Source organism: Bubalus bubalis, chromosome 6, assembly GCF_019923935.1.
Source record: "Bubalus bubalis isolate 160015118507 breed Murrah chromosome 6, NDDB_SH_1, whole genome shotgun sequence".
Lineage (NCBI taxonomy): Eukaryota > Metazoa > Chordata > Mammalia > Artiodactyla > Bovidae > Bubalus > Bubalus bubalis.
Genome location: NC_059162.1, coordinates 49,092,831 through 49,111,153, shown reverse-complemented (window position 1 = coordinate 49,111,153; position 18,323 = coordinate 49,092,831). Strand labels below are relative to the sequence as shown.

The following is an 18,323-nucleotide window of genomic DNA, read 5'->3' as shown; positions in this document are numbered from 1 at the left end:
GAACTGTGATGCTGATTCAGAAGAGTCCGTTAACCAAAAGAGCAGGCCAAATTAAAAAGCAAAAGCAAAACATGAGAATTATTGTATGATTTTATACGATTCTCACAGACCGAGGGGTTATTTTTTTGTTTGTATCTATTGTGACTTTATGAATAGTTCACATCTGAAAATCTTGAAGACAGTAATCAATGTCTATTACATGTGCTGCCTCTCTAGTTCCAGATACCATTACTCTAGAATAACACTATCCAATAGAACTTTCTGTGATATGGAAATGGTCTGTATCTGCATTGTCCAGTATAGTAGCCACATGTGGCTATTGTACTCTTGAAATGTGGCTAGTACAGTTGAGGAACTGAATTTTAAGTTTTTCTTAATTTTAATAAATTTGCCCTTAAATAGCCACTTGTGACTAGTGGTTATTGTATTAGAAAGTACAACTCCAGAATTCTTCTCCACATGCTCTATGTTCATGGCCCTCTGTAATTTGTGTTATATATGGAGATTATTTCCAATTGCTTTCATTAAAGAATGTTGTCTGATAGTTTATAAAATAGAAGTAGAGTTATTAGATTTGTTTTCAAAGTGTTATTAGGTAAGTCTTCAGTTTTTCTACTTTTAGCATGTATATTTATTACGTACATCTCCACTTTTTTTTAAAAAAACTATAAAACTGTAAAATGTTAGTTTTGTAAAGTACTTGGGACTTAGTATTGAATATTATATATTGTCATGTTTGTTTTAAAGCCAGGAAACAAAGGGAAGTACCGAAAATATGAATATGGTTGATAAATGTTTAATGGCACAAGTATTACAGAAGTGTGTTTTTCATTTAGCCCTGGGTGCTACAGTCAAATAGGCTCCATTGGCAGAGTACGTGGCCACCTACAGGGCTTGGTATCAGGAATAAACAGAGCTCAAAACCCCCTCTTTGATAGGTTTCCAGTAGCCCCTGTATTGTTATCACCCAAGCATAGAAAGAGCCATGAGACTTTCTCCATTGAAGAATCCTCTGGGCCCTTTCTCCTACTTTCCCTTACTTCTGTCTTTATGCAGCAGAGAATACACCAGCAGCACAGAGGCACACATGTCCTGTGCCTAGTGGGGAGAGATTTGCCATCTGTGTGTACAGATACAAGGAGAAAGTAGATCATGATTTTGGTCTGCTCACTTTGTCATAAAGCAACCACACTACTGCTGTCCTTTCATCCTAGTCCAAAGCCCTTCCCTTTAAAACCTTTATATTTGAATTTTAGTATACTTCTGGCCAGTCCTGGTAACTTCACTTTTTTAGCCTGAGAGAGGCCCTTACTTTTTTGCTTTTATTTTGGTTTCATTTTGGAAAGTCTTATTTTACAATCCTGCTTGTTTAAGTTTTTTAACTCTGTGATCATATTCTATACCACTGTGACCTGTTCTATGATTCTTGTATTGCTTTCTTCTCCACTGAGACCTTTCTTTGACATCTGTCCTTTTGGTCCACTGTTAAAAGCTTTTCTTCTGTCTGTTTCTGACTTAAGATATTTTAAGTTAGGTTTGCCTTTTTCTCATTTGTTTTGTCTTTTCCAATATTTGTTTAACGTAATTTTTTTTTTTTAATTCAAACATCCTTTTTTTTTAGCATCTGATTGTTTTCTCCGCATCTGGCTTGCTTGAAAGTAAAGAAACATAATGTGGTTCAAAGCATTCGTTGCCCTAGTAAAGCAATCCAGGATCCTCAGTAATAGAGTGTTCTTAAGAACTTGGTTTTCAGTGAAAGTTCTCCTTGGCTTTTAGTCGTAATTCAATCCGGGGCAGGGGCGGGGAAATACGGTCCTATAACTCTTGAATTTGGAAAAATTATCATTGGCTTACCATGGCTGATGGCATAATTGGAAGTTTTGTCCAACATTATTATTACCGTGGAGTAAAGAAAAGTTAATGCTGAGTCTCAAGACATTTGTGCATAAGAGTATCTAAGGATTTCAGTAACTCTAGTTATTATTTATACATGTCATTACAAACTTGGTTTCTAGGTTTCCTGGCATGTTGAATCAAATAATGTGGAGAGCTATAGGATGGCAGTGAAAACCACAATAAGTAGTTAGGTGCAGGAAAAACATACTTATGGCTAACATTACCTAGATAAATCAGGGTGATAGGGATCCATTTAATTAATAGTTCTCTGAACTTCAGGCACTCCTCAAGGCATCACTATTATAATAGAATACAGTTATTATATATAATGTATTATTAGGAATCGTCGCTATTTTCAATTGTATAGAAGCAAGAAGTATGTGTTTAGAAGTCCATCAAAATGACTCTCTAATTTCTCGGAAAAAGAGACTGCTCATCATTTGGAAAACTCATTCACAATAGCTGCTTCTCTAATACTGACATGCATAAGTTGTGGCATTTTGTTAGAGATAACTGTGGTAAAATGCACACAACATAAAATTTACCATTTTAACTATTTTTAAGTGTACAGTTTAGTGGCATTAAGTACATGTAGTGTATGGTCCAGTCGTCACCACCATCTTCACAGCAAACAGAAACCACCCATTAAACAGTAGCTCCTTTTTCTCCCCACGCTCAGTCTGCGTAGCCTCTGTTCTACTTTGCGTCTCGGTGAATCTGCCTATTCTGAGGGCCTCGTGAGTGGGGTCATCATATTTGTCCTTTTGTGTCTGGCATTTTTTGCGTAACATCATGTCTTCAGGTTCATTCGTGTTGTGGCACACACAGAATCTCATTCCTTTTAAGGCTGAATGGTAATATTCCATTGTATGTATATGCCACATTTTGTTGCTTCCACCTTTTGACTGGTGTGAATAATGCAAGTGGCTGGGTGTGTTACATCAGAAGCTCCTTCAGTGGCTTACAGCGCCCTGTAGCATTTGCCCACTACTGCCCTGACACTCCGTCTACCCCTCTGAGCTCAGTTCTCCCGTTCTTCTCTTCTGCTCTTACTTCTTTAGTAGAATCCTCTCTGACTTTTGAACAGGACAGGTGCATTCCTGCTCAGCTTTTGTAGCTCCTCTTTGTGGGTGGAAACTATAATGATCTTCCTCCAGGTAAACTTCTAGTTTACTTCTTTCAAAAGTTTTGCCCAGTTGTCATTTTCAGTGAGGCCTGGCCTGACCAGCTTAAAAATGCAGCAACCCCCAACCCCTAGTTTTTTTTTTTTTTACCTTGATCTATTTTTTCCCCATTGTACTTATTTTCTAACGTACTGTTTAATTTACTTATTTATTATGCATGTTCCTCATTGTATGTGTCTCCCACTAGAATGTATACCGGTAAGGGTTAGGATTTTGGTGTGTTGTTGTTTGGGGGGTTTTTTGGTCTCTTTTACTCACTAATGTATCTGTATTGCCTTAGAACAGAGCCTGACACTTAGTATTCAATACATATTCATTGAGTTAAGTAATAGGAACCTAAGACTCAACAGTTTTTAAAAAGGCAGGTTCCGCAGCTAGGGTAACTCATCTCTCTCTGATGTGTTTCCTGCTGCGCTACATTGCTGGGAAGGCTAGAATTATGACCCAGGGTTTTTGATTCATCACAGGTTTGATTAACTCACATTATATAAACTTAGAACTCAATCCCTCTTGACATTTTTGCATTTAACCTCCATCTTTACATTCTTGCAGAACAATTTGGTGAACTTATAAATATTTATAATATACATACACTTCGATGCAACTTATAATTTCTAAGATCTATAGAAATAGTTCTCACTAGTGTATCAATTTGCTTCCTGACTTGGAGTTGCATTGCAGTATTATTAAAAAGCAAACAAAATGCAGATGACCTAAATACTTAACAAAAGGAGAGTATTTAGATAAATTTTGATACATCCTTATTATGGAATACAGAAAAGAATGGGGAGAATCTGAATATACTGACCTAAAAGAACATCTGTGATATATTGTTAAATAATAACAAGTTATAGAGTAGTATATATAGAACAACTGCATTTAAAAATAAAAGATTGTGTATATACATAATTGCTGTTTTCAAGAATTCAAGCTTTAGCTCTTTGTATTCTGATTGAGATTTAAGTTGATATCAATCAATAGTGGTTTTTAAGTGAGGAAAAGAAGTGACTGAGTAAAAATGGAAAGTAAACAAAAATAAAAGGCCTCTTCATCCATACCGTCCACTGCCTCTATCTAATATCACATCTGTAGACAAAATGGAAAGCTTATCACTAGCTTATTTGACCCTGAGGAAATGTTCATTGTGTGTATATTCTATTTAATTAATTCATAGACTGATTTCTTTTCAGGTTCGATCTGGGGCCAACGTTCTAATCTGTGGTCCAAACGGCTGTGGAAAGAGTTCACTTTTCCGTGTTCTTGGTGAAGTAAGTAAAGACTGGCCTTAGGATTTTGCAGTCCTGCTTTGCCCTATCATCTATACCACACTATGAAATTTACAACTGTTCCCCTTCCTCCCCTGCTTTTACAGTTATGGCCTCTTTTTGGAGGACGTCTAACTAAACCTGAGAGAGGAAAGTTATTTTATGTTCCTCAGGTAAGGCCTTGCTTGAGCTATTTTACAATCTTTGGTTTAAAGATCTTTTGTTTTTAATAAATTTACTTCTAATGATTTTTGCTCTTTTACTATCAGAGACCTTATATGACCCTTGGAACACTTCGAGACCAAGTGATATATCCTGATGGAAAGGAAGATCAGAAGAAGAAGGGGATTTCTGACCTCGTAAGGAAATGTTTATATACTAGCCTTACTGAAAACACTCCATTTCAGAGTCTGTATCTTAAGTATTTTAGATGCCAAGTGGTTAATCCTAACCTTTTGTAAAGACTTCTAAAACCTTATCATTAATTATAACTTTTCAGGCTGTGGTAAGATGTTAACCATTTTGCTTAAATATGACTGTTGAATGTTTAGTATCATCTTTACACTATTATTTGTTTCCTCATTGTCCTCATCCCTTAATTGTGCAGAATAATGTTATTCTTTTTAAGCTGCTAGATTTATTTTGTCAAAATTACTAAAATAGGAACTAAAAGAGTTTTTGGTTTACCTTTCACATTCTTTGGTGAAATGTACCTTTTTTTAGTGATATTGGCAATAGAATTATAGCAATTCTAGTTTCAAAAATACAGCAAGACAGATAATGGTTTATATTCAACACAATTTCATCTTTAATCATTTTGCTGAAAGGTGCTGAAGGAGTATTTAGATAATGTCCAGTTGAGTCATATCCTTGAACGTGAAGGTGGCTGGGACAGTGTTCAGGACTGGATGGATGTGCTAAGTGGTGGAGAGAAGCAAAGGATGGCGGTAAGTGTGCTCTGAAGACACTGCACAGCAATGCAGCTGGTTGCATGAAGTCCACTCTTAGACTCCAGCGTTTTGATAATCAAGGCATACAGTTTTATTAATCTTTTTATTTATCAATGATTATAGTATAGTTGTTTATGTGATAATAAAAGGATAATTTGCATATAAATTTAGAATTCTGAAAAATTCATAAATATTCCCTTGAAAGGAAAAGATGCAGATCCAATTATATACCATTAATCTGTTTTTCTAAAAGTTAGGGGAACTTTGTAGCACATTGGTCCTGGTTGGGTTTGAGATCCCTTTTAGTACTTTTTTCCTGTAGACATCTCTCTGTCTTACTCAGACTGTTCTCTCTAAAGTAGCTGAAGGTGTTAGAGATGTTAAGTTTATTTTATTTTTATTCTTTGTTCTGTTCTTGCCCTTTCCCTCTATCATTATATGTATTCTGTTTCAGAGCTCAATGTTTACTACTTAAAGTTAGAATTTCAAAATTTCCTAATATAAAGAAACATTTGAAAGGAATTGTTTTAATTTTTCTATAATTGACTAAACTTATCCCAATCCAACATGGCTATATAACACAGCATATTAAGAGTGATTCGTGGAGTACTCTGTAAAGAGGGATAACTTTTTAAAGAGTCATTTTCTAACTAGTACCATAATTTGAGCAGATCCAGAGGAATTTTGGAGGGAGGGAGTGTAAACTTTGTGTAAATTAGAGAAAACCATAGCCAAGGAAGCATAGCACAAGAGTTGACATATTGCTGAATTGCTTACTCTGTGTCTTCAGGTTATATCCAGCCTCATGGTTGCCTCCCACTCTGTGAGGAACATGTTTTGCATGTTGTTTTCCCCCAGTTCATACCCATTCTTTATGAACTTAATATCAACCTAATATTGTGATTCATTTGGCTAGTGTTATAAGGTGAAATTAATCTAGACTGATGAATAAATCATAAACAGAAGAGAGAGATCAGCCATTCTCAAAGTGGATATTGGGCTGGAGGAGTGAGAATTTGAAGTGATTGAGCACTGAGTGATTGGGTGACATGTCTCTTTCCTTCATTACACTCATTTGGGTCCAGCACCATCAGCCAGGGTTGCTCCAGATAATATTATAGATTGGTCTGCTTCATTTCTTTGACTCATAGTCGTCTTTTCTGCTCCACTATTCTTTCTTTAAAATTTATTTGGCTACATGAGGTCTGAGTTGCAGCAAACAGAATCTTTAGTCACAGCATGAAGAATCTTTCTTTTAAGTTGCTGCATGCCAACTCTTAGTTGTGGTGTGTGGGGTCTAGTTCCCTGCTCAGGGATAGAACCCGAGCCCCCTGCATTTGGGAACGTGAAGTCTTAGCCACTGAACACCAGGGAAGTGCCTCTGCTCCACTATTCCTTCCTATTCCTCTTTAGTGATTTTTTTTTTAATTAAAACATATATATAATGGAAAGGTTGAAATACTTACAAAAGTATGAAGAAAGGTGCAAAGCTTCTTACCAGAGATTCCAGTGTCATAAGATTTTTAGTGTTTTTTTTAAGTCCGTTTTGTAATTATTTCTTTTACCTTATTGGCAGTTGTTCCCATTCCTCAAAGTCACTGAGATCTCTCTAATATTGACTCATTCCTTTTCTACAATTGATCGGTTCCCTTTTGACTCTGCCTTTTTTCCTATCCAGCACAGACTTACTAATCCAGGCCCTGGCACATAGGAGGTACAGAGGGGATATTTCTTACATGAACAAATGATCTCTTCCCCTTAACTTCCTTTTTCACTTTTTGTTTTCTCATATTATTTAAATACCGACCCAGGAGCAGTTGTTTGCCTTGGCATTTTTGTGCACGGGCTTCTGAGCACCGCTGGAAAAAAGTCAGAGAAAGAGATGGATTGCTGCCAGCGTACTTCCATGGTTTCCAGTCTTTCAGGCACTCACAGCATGTCTTGGCAGTCATTTTACTGATTTTTGTCCCTCTGTCTCATTTTTCATGATAATCATATGAAAACTACCAGTTTCAGGCCTTCTACCCCATTATTACCCCACCACTCTCAGCAGAATAACTTACCTCCTATTCCTTAAAGAAAAAAGAGAAGCTGTTATTTCAGTTAAATGACAGCTAATTTTTATTGAGTGCTTAATAGGTGATAGGCAATATGCCAAGCACTTTACACAGGTTATCTGACTTCATTCTCTCAGCAGTCCTGTGAGATGAGAGCTATGAGAATCCCATTCCGCAGAGGGAATAGAACTGTAGAACAGTTAAGTGGCTTGCCAGGCAAAGATATCTAGTAAATGTTAAAGCTGGTAGAAGGCTGTGGGTGGCTTGTCAAACTCAGGCAGCAGTATGACTGCAGTGTTCATATTCTTCAAAATCTACTTGTATTGCACTACCAAGTGGCTAACCACATAGTAGGAGAGAGAAAGACACATGATGAGAAAATTTCCTTATAGTGTGGTAAGTGTGGAGACAGAGGAATGCAAAGCATTCCCTGGGAACGCAGAGGAGGGGCATTTGAATGCTTTCAAATAACCATTCCTCTTAATAACCTTGCACTGGGCTGTCCTGAACTCCTGTTTCCTCTGTTTGTGGAGGACATATCATCCTTCCTCTTGAGAAAGCCTAATTAGGCTAACTGTTTCCATCTGTGTTTTTGGACCCTCCCTCCTCCAACTTTATCACATCCCTTTCCTTCAGTTCTGCACCACCCTGACACACACACACACCTATATTTAATTTCTTCTAGTCCTCTTTCCAGAGAAGGCAGTGGCACCCCACTCCAGTACTCTTGCCTGGAAAATCCCATGGATGGCGGAGCCTGGAAGGCTGCAGTCCCTGGGGTTGCTGAGAGTCAGACACGACTGAGCAACTTCCCTTTCACTTTTCACTTTCATGCATTGGAGAAGGAAATGGCAACCCACTCCAGTGTTCTTGCCTGGAGAATCCCAGGGACGGGGAAGCCTGGTGGGCTGCAGTCTGTCGGACACGACTGAAGTGACTTAGCAGCAGCAGCCCTCTTTCAGAAAGATATTTTCAGGTTGCTGTGATCTAAGGACCAAACTCTCCCATAACCGAAGGTCCCAGGTTGTCTATACCTTTCATTCTCTGCACAGCTGAACTTCTCGATAGTCTGCCCTTGCTGTTTCCCCTTCCTCACCCTTTATAAATAAAGTGCAAACTCCAAGAAAGCTGCTTTGATTATTCATTGATCAAATATTTGAATGTCTGCTATTCTCTACAGGCGTTAGGTATGCAGTAGTGATTAAAATGGTGTCTTGGCTTTTGTGAGTATTACAGCCTAAGGGATAGACAAAGAAACAGACAACATAGTTTATGCTGTGTGAAGAGCTACAGAGATGTTACAAAAGGGACCCGCTTGGGTTGGGAGAGATCAGGTAGGTTTGTCTGAGAAGGTGATGTTAAGTAGAAATTTGAATGATGCAAGGAGCAGAGTGAGGCGTTTGAGACGTGAGGAAAGTGACATGTACTAAGCCTCCTCTAAGGCCTATGACACCTTGTCTCCTGGTCGTTGAGAGGAGGTGATGGTGCTGGAATGCTGAGTTTAAAGAGTGAGTAGGAATAAGGTTGTGCAGCGTCTTGTAGGTCATGGTAAGGAGTTTGGATTTTATTCTGAGTGAAATGGGAAGTCATTCAAGGGTTTTAAGTAGAAGCATGAAATTCTCACATTTCTGGAAGATCCTCTCTGATTACATGGAGAATTAAAGAGGCACAGAGGAGGAAGCAGGAGGCTATTTGTGGTTATCCAGGCAGGAAAAGGTTGTGCTCTGGGCTGAGGGCATGATTGGAAGCTGGGGGAAAGTGAGTAGACGTCACAGGGCTGACTTGGACTAAAGATGGGGGTAGGGGAGGAGGAGAAGACCAGGGAGGACTGACAGCTTTCTAGCTTGAGCAGCTGCTCTGAAGTGTTCAATATGGGGTGGAGGAAATGGATGAATGGATTTATGTTTTAAGTCTGTGAGTCCTGTAAGATATCCAAATAGAAAGATTAAATAGGAATTTTTATGTATCAGCCTGGAAATTAGAACAGAAGTATGGGTGGGAGAGAAATTTGGGGGAGTAAATGTAAATAATATTTGAAATCATGAGACTTGAAAAGATCACTCAGAGAAACAAAATAGGAAAAACAGAAGAGGGCCTAGAAATTAACCCTCAGGGACCCCAGCATTTAATGGTCCAGCAAAAGAGAAAATGCTGGAAAAGAAACTTCAGAAAACAGCTTAAGATACTTGGCATGGTCTCACTCTCACTTTCTCAAGAAGGGAATGGTCACCTGAGTTCAGTGTTGCAGAGAAGATAAATTGGGCAAGGAAAAAAAGTGCCCACTTTATATCATCGAGATTGGTGTTAGGAGGCAGATGACAATTTGGAATATCTGTTAGACAAAGGGTCAGGGTAAATAATTCCCGGAAAATAAAATACATATGGAAAATAAATAGCAACATGTTCAGCATTCCTGCTAATCAAAGAAATGTTAAGCTATAACAGTCTTGATGTTAATTTTCTCTTATAAAATTCACATAGACTTTTAAAAATGAGCATGCCCAATATTGACCACAGCGATATATACAACATGTGCACTCAGACATTATTGGTAGGAATATAAATTCACAACTTAATATTAGTTGGCATTACTTAAGCAACAGACTGTTTAAAAATAGTCAGTTTTTGCATTGAGTTATCTATAGTCTGAATTCTAAGATTTCATGAAAATGTGTATCCTCTAATCTTGTTTAGAGAATTTTTTAATATTAATTTAAAACTCAACTTCATCTGGTATCAGTCAAGAGCTTTTGCTTTACTCTTAACAGTATTTCTCATGTGTTACATTTTTCCCTTTGCTTGGGAAGGCAATGAAAGCAATCAAGTTTCTTTATGTTGTTTTTGTTTCTGAGAAGTAAATTTTTTGAGTTAGAATACATTTCCTTTTTTGTTTACAAGAATATAAATGTATATTTAATTTAAAGTAAATCTGTTTTAGCTTACTAATTTTATTCAGTAGTGTGATATATGATTATACAGAGTATTTCCTTTCATGCTTCAGATGGCAAGATTATTTTATCATAAGCCCCAGTTTGCTATTTTGGATGAATGTACAAGTGCAGTTAGTGTGGATGTGGAAGACTACATTTACAGTCATTGTCGAGAGGTGAGTGTGATAAATTCTCAGTCCCTGCTCCCACTTTACTGTGTCCAACCAAATATCTATCCAAGAGAAGATTCCAAGTTACGGAGTGACAAAATTACTATCAAAGGAAGGCATCTTGCTTTAATAAAGATTTTAAACTGATAAATAGATACGACTAAAAGAGAAAATTGTCAGTGAGTTCTGTATATAATTCTTTCTAGCCATGTGTTAGATATAAAATAAAGATTTAAAAATTTCCCCTTTCATCTCATTCCTTATCCTCAGTGTTAATAAACTGATATTTTCTTAATTTGTTCCAATTAGCTTTACCTAAATATCATTTTTTTTATAAAGAAAATTTAAAAATTTTTTTAATTAAAAAAAATTGGCTAATTATTTGACAACTTTTAATGTATCTGTTTTTTTTGTCTGGCCTGGTCAATATTTTACCAAGGCTTCTTTTAGTATAGTAGCCTTTTTTTTTTTTTTAATCCATTTATCTATACAGATTTTCAGATTTGAAGGTATTAAGAGGTGTTTGTGGAATTCTCTTATACATAAAACAATGTAGTCTCTATTTGATTAGTGACTTAGAAGCTCCATGCAATTTCCTCTTATATCTAGCTGTAGGCTACAAGTCTGCATAAAATATGCAATTCTCCTGTGTATAGATTCCATTTAAAAGAAAAAAATTGCTGTGGGGCCCCCAGTTGATAAATTGTATTACTTTAATGGCACTTAAAAATGGATAAACATGAAATGAGGTATGAACTTAAACTTAAAACTCCTTTACAGCTACAAAACCAGTATAAACTTACAAATTAAGTACAGAAGAAATTTTAAAACACAGTTTCAAAATTGCAGCATTAGAAAGACATTTGATACTGTTTTGCTGAAACTAAACTACTGGTTTGGATTGAATGTGAGGTCCAAATATAATATGAAGTCCAGATCTTATGTTTTGAATTTTGCCTATGTATTTTGACTTAAATAATTCTGTAATAAAGAATGCCTTCATTCAGTTGAGATCTGATCTAATTATTTTAGAATTATAAGAGAAATAATATCTGAAGTAAGCTTTCAAAAATCACGTGTTGCACCATTGAAATATATATTTTATTAATAACTGACAGTATATTTGTCATGCAGTTTCTGACCTGTCTGATAACCTTCCTTTGGCACCCGAACTTATTACACATTAAAAGTTTTAAACGATACCAGCTTAAGTCATCACATGGTACCAGCAGAAGGGTATGCATGAACCTAGGCACTTAAATCTCATGATAGAAGTGATAAGAAGAATATACTTACCCCAATTCTTTTTAATTCTCAAGATGAAAGTAAGATTTGGAACTCATGGTGGAGATTTCCTGGTTACCCTAGCCTGTTTCTCAGCCTCGAGAGACCCATGTTGAGAAACCATGATCCTAGAGCAGGGTTGCTCAGGCTCAGCACTGTTGACGTTTTGGGTGGATTATTCTTAGTTGTGGGAGGCTGTCCTCTGCTTTGTGGGATGTTTGGAACATTTTTGATCTCAACTCATTAGATGTCTCTAGCACTGTTAGTTTTGATAATCAGAAGACCTTGAAATGTGTCCCCTACGGGGCAAAATATCCTGCCTCTTCTCCCCGGTTGAGAATCACTGATCCAGAGCAACTAGCTACATCTCTTGATGTTGTTTTGAAAATCTGAAGAATGGTCCATAAACCCTAATTCACAGTCTAAAATCCAGTAAGCTTTTAAAACTGAAAAAGATTTGTCATTGTTTTGTGGCAAGCTTACTGGGTAGCCAGAGCTGGCCTGAACTAATAGATTTTTAAGCCCTTTTATTGATATTTATCTTACTGAATGTCCATGTCCATATGTGTTGCTGCAGAAACATTGATGTGTTAATTTCAGAATTCTACCTCAGAACCCTCTGGGAGTGGTAAATGCTGCTTTTCCAAAGTCTGAATTCTAAGACATGTTCCAAATTAAGGGGTTCTAGTAAAGATTGTACTGTATTTGAAAAACAGATTTATTGTAGGCAATACTATATTGATTTAATTTTCCTGATTTTGACCTTTTGCTATTTTTACCATCCTTATGCTCTTTTCATATATTTTTCACAATCAAATAGAAAATATGCTAGGATATATATTTTGTGCCCAAAACAAAATAATACACTTAATTAAGCTAGTAACTGTTAGTTTAGTTTTTTTTCTTTCTTAGACTCTATTGATACTTGTTAGTTTTTATTATGTAGTGGATGGCCTATACTTTCTGTTACTTTAAACATTTGGTATCAGTTGATTTTTAACTATAGTTACTGAAGCCAGTCATCGTAACAGCTTAAATTATATAAACTAATTTACTTTGTAACTGTGTTATTGATGTAAACCTAAATCGTTTTCCTTGTATTAGGTTGGCATTACACTCTTCACTGTGTCACATAGAAAGTCTCTTTGGAAACACCATGAGGTTTGTATTTCTTATATTGAATGGTATAGTGAGAGTTTGTTTTATTTTCATAATATGAATTTAGGTGATTATGACTTTAGATTTCTTGGTGTGTGTTCCATCATAGATATATAATTTAAGGGGAAAAGGTGATTCTAATTCATTGGTATAAAATAGCATTTTTATAAATATTATTGTAGTTGTCAATTTTGAGGGCTATATAATGTATATTAATATGGATAGTCTCTAGTTGTATAGGAAAGGTATTAGAGAACCAGTTAATGATTCTCCAGTTTTATAAATCACTGTTACATAATGAACTGACTAAAATGTACATAATCTGATCACAGCCTTTTCTAACCTTTCTCTACTGACCAAAAGGAAAGAGAGTCTTAAGAAGGATCAGATGGCAAAAAGTTTAGGGACAGCTTTAGTAGAAATCAGGACTACAAGGAGGAAACTATAATGTAAGCTGTTTATCATCACACACTATAATAAAATAGAATTCATTAAGTGGTCCCTCTAATTTACAAAGATACTACAGTGAGTTTTGCAGCAGTTCAGGTTCTCCGGCAGTATCACAGAGCCATTCTCACCATAGCAGTTCTTTTCCTCTCCTAATGTAAAATGATCAACCCCGAAGAATAAACCCAGCTTAGTTCATTTCTTCTTTCTTTCCTTTTTTCTTTCTTTCTCCCTGCTTGCTTTCTCTTGCTCTCTCTTTTTCTTTCTTCCTCCCTCCCTCTCTTTTTTTCTCTCTTTCTTTCCTTCCTCCTTTCCTTCCTAAATGATACAGAAATTTCAGGTGAAAGAAAGGGTTTGAGAAAAATTGCAACATGGTAAGGCTATCTTGTCCCATAAAATACCCCTGATTGAGCTCCTTTTTTTAAAAAAAAGCCAAATACTGGGCTAAGTGTTATGAGGGATACAGAGTACTGTCTTTGCTCTCAGGAATATTATGGTCCAAATGGTAGTGTACAGATGGTTAAATGAAGATCATGGAATTTGAAGTCAGAATACCTGGGTTTAGGCAACACTGTTTCTGACATTGTTTCCTTTGTATAATAGAGTTACTGATCCTTGCCCAGCTGTGTCTCATAGGTTACCATGAGGATCAGATGTAGTCTGTATGAAAGCTCTAAATAAACTTTAATGAAATTGTGTATAGCTGTTGACTTTTAAAGATAGTTTTATAATGGCACATTAAAATTTTCCCATTTTTGTTAATTGAATGGAAGACTAACTGGATATCAAGGCAGTTTAAAACAAACCCAAGCCTTTGTGTTTTCACAGAAGTTCATAAACATTACAACCATAGACAGTGAAAGGACTTGGCTTTCCCCTTTCCTCTTCTCCTGGAGGTGTAGACAAGTAGCAAAGTAACCATCGGATCCGTGACCGTGTGATGGAGGGGGAGACACAAAGAACTGCAGTGTTGAGTCCAAAATAGCTTATAATAACAATATAGAAAACTGGAAAAAAGAAGATCTTTTCAGTAAACAAAAAAACCACTAAATAAAACAGAAGGCTTTGTAGCTGCTATCCTAAGCATCTTTGTAGGATGGAATTATATGGGCTCTTTTCCTCCTTTGCCAAGTCAACAATTGAACAAAAAGCCTTAAGTCAGAGGTTCGGAACCAATCTGGGAAACCAGCTGAAGTGAATGTTTCAGAGGCTGTCCTGCCTGATAGGCTTGCACGTAGCGCAGCTGCACCTCTGCTGACCAGATCAGCTGTGGAGTGACAGAAGCATTCTACTTTGTGGGATGCTTACAGATTTGGCTCCTTTAAAATGAATGAGGAGGTCTGGTGTTTTAGTTCTCATAATGGAAAGTGCTATATCCGCTACAAGCAGAGGTATTTTGTGACTATTTTTAAAAAGAGCAAACTTCGTCATTTAGTCTTTCCTTGGAAAATGGTATGCATTTCTGAGTATAAACTTTTGAAAATTTTAGTGGCTTAAAATGATTGTTTCCAGTCATTTTCTTGTATGATGACCTCTACATAAATTCCTGACTGAAAGAAGATTCTCAGTTATTGATTTCTTTCTCCCTTCTTTCCCATAGTACTACCTGCATATGGATGGCAGAGGCAATTATGAATTCAAACAGATAACAGAAGATACAGTTGAATTTGGCTCCTAGAATCCGGAGAACTGTATTGTACCAGCTTCAATGAAATAACTACACAATACAATTAGAAATACAAAGTACATTGTAAAATAAAGTTGAGCTTGTTTTTTAAAACAAAGCAACAAATTAGGTACCAAATAATCGAGAACAAGTTATTGAAACATTTAATATTATATAGGATATTGCTAATTGTGTATATGTTGGTTTAATTATTAATATGTACTAAGAATGTCCTTATTCTTGTGGTTAAAAACCTGCCTAAATTAAATTGGGCTTAAATCAGTGTAACCTGATTCATCCTGGGATGTAAACCATTTGAAGTCAGCTACTTTGACTTTTATGGCTCTATCTTTTCCTTCAATGAAGAACCCTATTTAAAACTGGGGTCATCACTTGTCCTGTTCTAACAAGAGTCTTGAGTTTCATTTTCTTGTGTCCCATGATAGTGGGAAACAAATCACAGTGTTTTATCAAAATGTGTATCTTGGCATAATGGCATTTATGACACCGTGGCAGAGTTCTCGGGCTGCCACAGTTATCCTCATTCCTTGCATATGTCTTGGGGTACACTGGACTCCAAGAAAGCCATTTGAATTTTCTTTGCCTAAGTAATAAATATGCCCCTCACAGTCTTCAGTATTGAGTTGTTTTGGGGTTCTTTGTGATGCTGCAACGAAAGTACATGCGCAGTCTTGCTTACAGGGGAGGGTTACTGTGTTTCCACCTAGTCTTCTCAGTGATTGGGATATTAGAACACAAAGTCCTTACATGTCAAGCTCAAAGTCTTCTAAGGTTTTTAGAATTTCTAATGAATTGAGTGGATTTGTGTATGTTAGAAGCCCATTCATTAAATGCATGGTGGTTACACGGTGTTAAACTCCAGATGAGCCTTAAGAGTGCACTGCATCAAGTGAAGCACTGAGTATGCAATGTTATCACTGTCTTTGACCGTGATTGTATGTTTAAGAAGTGTGTTATAAAATTATGCACGTGGGTGAATTATGTTTCCTGAGGCACTGGTTTATCTCTGTGAATCTTGAATAACTTTTTTATATTTGGGTTATTATATTGAACTATATCCTAAGAGAAATCAATTTTATCTCACCAAACCACCATTAATGACTATGTGTATTATTTGCACAGGGAGAACTGCAATTGAGTATTATCAATAAGCTAGATATGAAATCAGTTTTATCAAACTGGGATTCAGAAAGGGGCTTTTTATATTCTTGTTTTTGCATAACTGGTTTGGTTTTTTTGCAAAATTAACTCTAAGAATCACCAACTACCGAAGTAAAACTTGTACTGATTCCATAATACATAACATTCAGTTTTTACAACTTCTGTTTAGCAAACTTGTATACTTACTTATTTTCTGTTCAGATTAAAAAAGAATCATATCCTATACAGTGTTTGCTCATTCTTTTTATTCTGGTATATAAATCCTAGATAGTTCATACAGAGTTCATACAGTCTTGACTTGAAAAATACAAAAATAAAAATTCAGAAGGCCTTTTTTGCACCCAGTGTCTCAATTTTAAAAAGTTTTGTCAAATGTGGTTTTATTGAAATGAATTCCTTTTTTAGAAAAATCATGAAAAAACCTTAGGTGTACTTCACAAATGCTACCAAATAGTCAGGGGACCTTGGAAGATCATGTCAGTCCTAGGGAAGATTTTATGACATGGGGGAAGTTTCAAATTATCAGATCGCTAAGATACCCTAAGCCTACTAATGGAAGTATTTTCCTAACTGCCCTGTTATGCCTCTCGTGATCAAAAAAAAAAATGTTTCTCCTTGATTTTTTCCTCCCTGTAAATTAAAAATTGCCTCATCATTTGAGGTGTGAAAGAAGATCCCTTCCCTGGAGAATCACCGTGTACATTAACTTGATAATTCTAGGAAGGCTTACAATAAAGGAATCCAGTGTTTCTAAGATGTGATTGACCATGGGACATCTTTTTCCACATAATTCCTGTTAGCATCATCCATAGACTGCAGTGGGAAATAAATGGCTGTTTAATCTGCAAATAGATGGGGAAACAGTGAAAGACTTTATTTTTTGAGGCTCCAAAATCACTGCAGATGGTGACTGCAGCCATGAAATTAAAAGACACTTACTCCTTGGAAGAAAAGTTACAACCAACCTAGACAGCATATTAAAAAGCAGAGACATTACTTTGCCAACAAAGGTCCATCTAGTCAAAGCTATGGTTTTTCCAGTAGTCATATTGGACTATAAAGAAAGCTGAATGCCAAAGAATTGATGCTTTTGAACTGTGGTGTTGGAGAAGACTCTTGAGAGTCCCTTGGACTGCAAGGAGATCCAACCAGTCCATCCTAAAGGAAATTGGTCCTGAATATTCTTTGGAAGGACTGATGCTGAAGCTGAAACTCCAATACTTTGGCCACCTGATGCAAAGAGCTGACTCATTTGAAAAGACCTTGATGCTGGGAAAGATTGAAGGCAGGAGAAGGGGACAACAGAGGATGAGATGGTTGGATGGCATCACCAACTCAATGGACATGAGTTTGGTAAACTCCAGGAGTTGGTGATGGACAGGGAGGCCTGGCGTGTTGAAGTCCATGGGGTCGCAAGGGGTTGGACACAACTGAGCGACTGAACTGAACTAACTGAAGCTAAAGATAAGGGCTTTCATCCATGAGCAACACTGCATATCAAGTTTATCACTTGGTTCTCGTAGCAAGCTTCTACTTTTGTATGAGAAAACAGGGATGTAAACAGCTAGCATTGTATGCTGTGCACTAACAGAATAGCAGGTACCTGGGGTTTGCCTCTATAGGGGAGGTAAAATTTTATCTCTACCCTCTTAGGCCCAGCCTAAGAATTAAGTTGGCATAAAACAGATTAACAGATGAAAAACAGACACATTTATTTTAAGTTTTACGGGAGCCCTTATAAGGAAAGGAAGCCCCAAAGAAGTGGCAAAACTAAAGCCGATGATGCTGCAAAGAGAGGTGACTGTGGAAACGTAACTGTGGAGAGCCTAGGGGAAGGTAAGCATTATTTTAATAAGGTTTGTATAGAATTCTGTCAGCCTCAACATCCTGTCCTTGGTAAGAGTGTTATTTTCCTTCTGGTGTAGGAAGGACATCTTGTCTATGGAGGTTTTACTTCCTGTTTTTAGGAAGAAGGGGGGGAGAGTCAGAGTGACCTTCCTGCACCTGCTGTTTTAAGTGCCTTTAACTCAAACTAGTCCTTATTGCAAAGTGGGTATTTTGGGATGACAAATCCTGCCACCCTTCACCTCCACCCTACTTAATGATTAGCATTTGACTTAAAACTGTGGTGATG

The 18,323-nt window shown here is 36.7% G+C and overlaps 1 protein-coding gene across 2 annotated transcripts in view; it reads left to right on the top strand.

Moving 5' to 3' along the window:
- The window catches only part of ABCD3 (ATP binding cassette subfamily D member 3), an 81,917-nt gene extending 65,505 nt beyond the window's left edge, over nucleotides 1–16,412 (top strand). For both annotated transcript variants that reach the window (XM_044944664.2, XM_006057556.4), the window contains exons 17-23: nucleotides 4,271–4,348; nucleotides 4,453–4,518; nucleotides 4,615–4,704; nucleotides 5,173–5,292; nucleotides 10,354–10,458; nucleotides 12,841–12,897; nucleotides 14,942–16,412. In XM_044944664.2, the coding sequence (XP_044800599.2) occupies nucleotides 4,271–4,348; nucleotides 4,453–4,518; nucleotides 4,615–4,704; nucleotides 5,173–5,292; nucleotides 10,354–10,458; nucleotides 12,841–12,897; nucleotides 14,942–15,019 (594 nt within the window). In that variant the 3' untranslated portion in view covers nucleotides 15,020–16,412. The remainder of the gene's footprint in view (nucleotides 1–4,270; nucleotides 4,349–4,452; nucleotides 4,519–4,614; nucleotides 4,705–5,172; nucleotides 5,293–10,353; nucleotides 10,459–12,840; nucleotides 12,898–14,941) is intronic.
- Nucleotides 16,413–18,323: the final 1,911 nt, after the last annotated feature.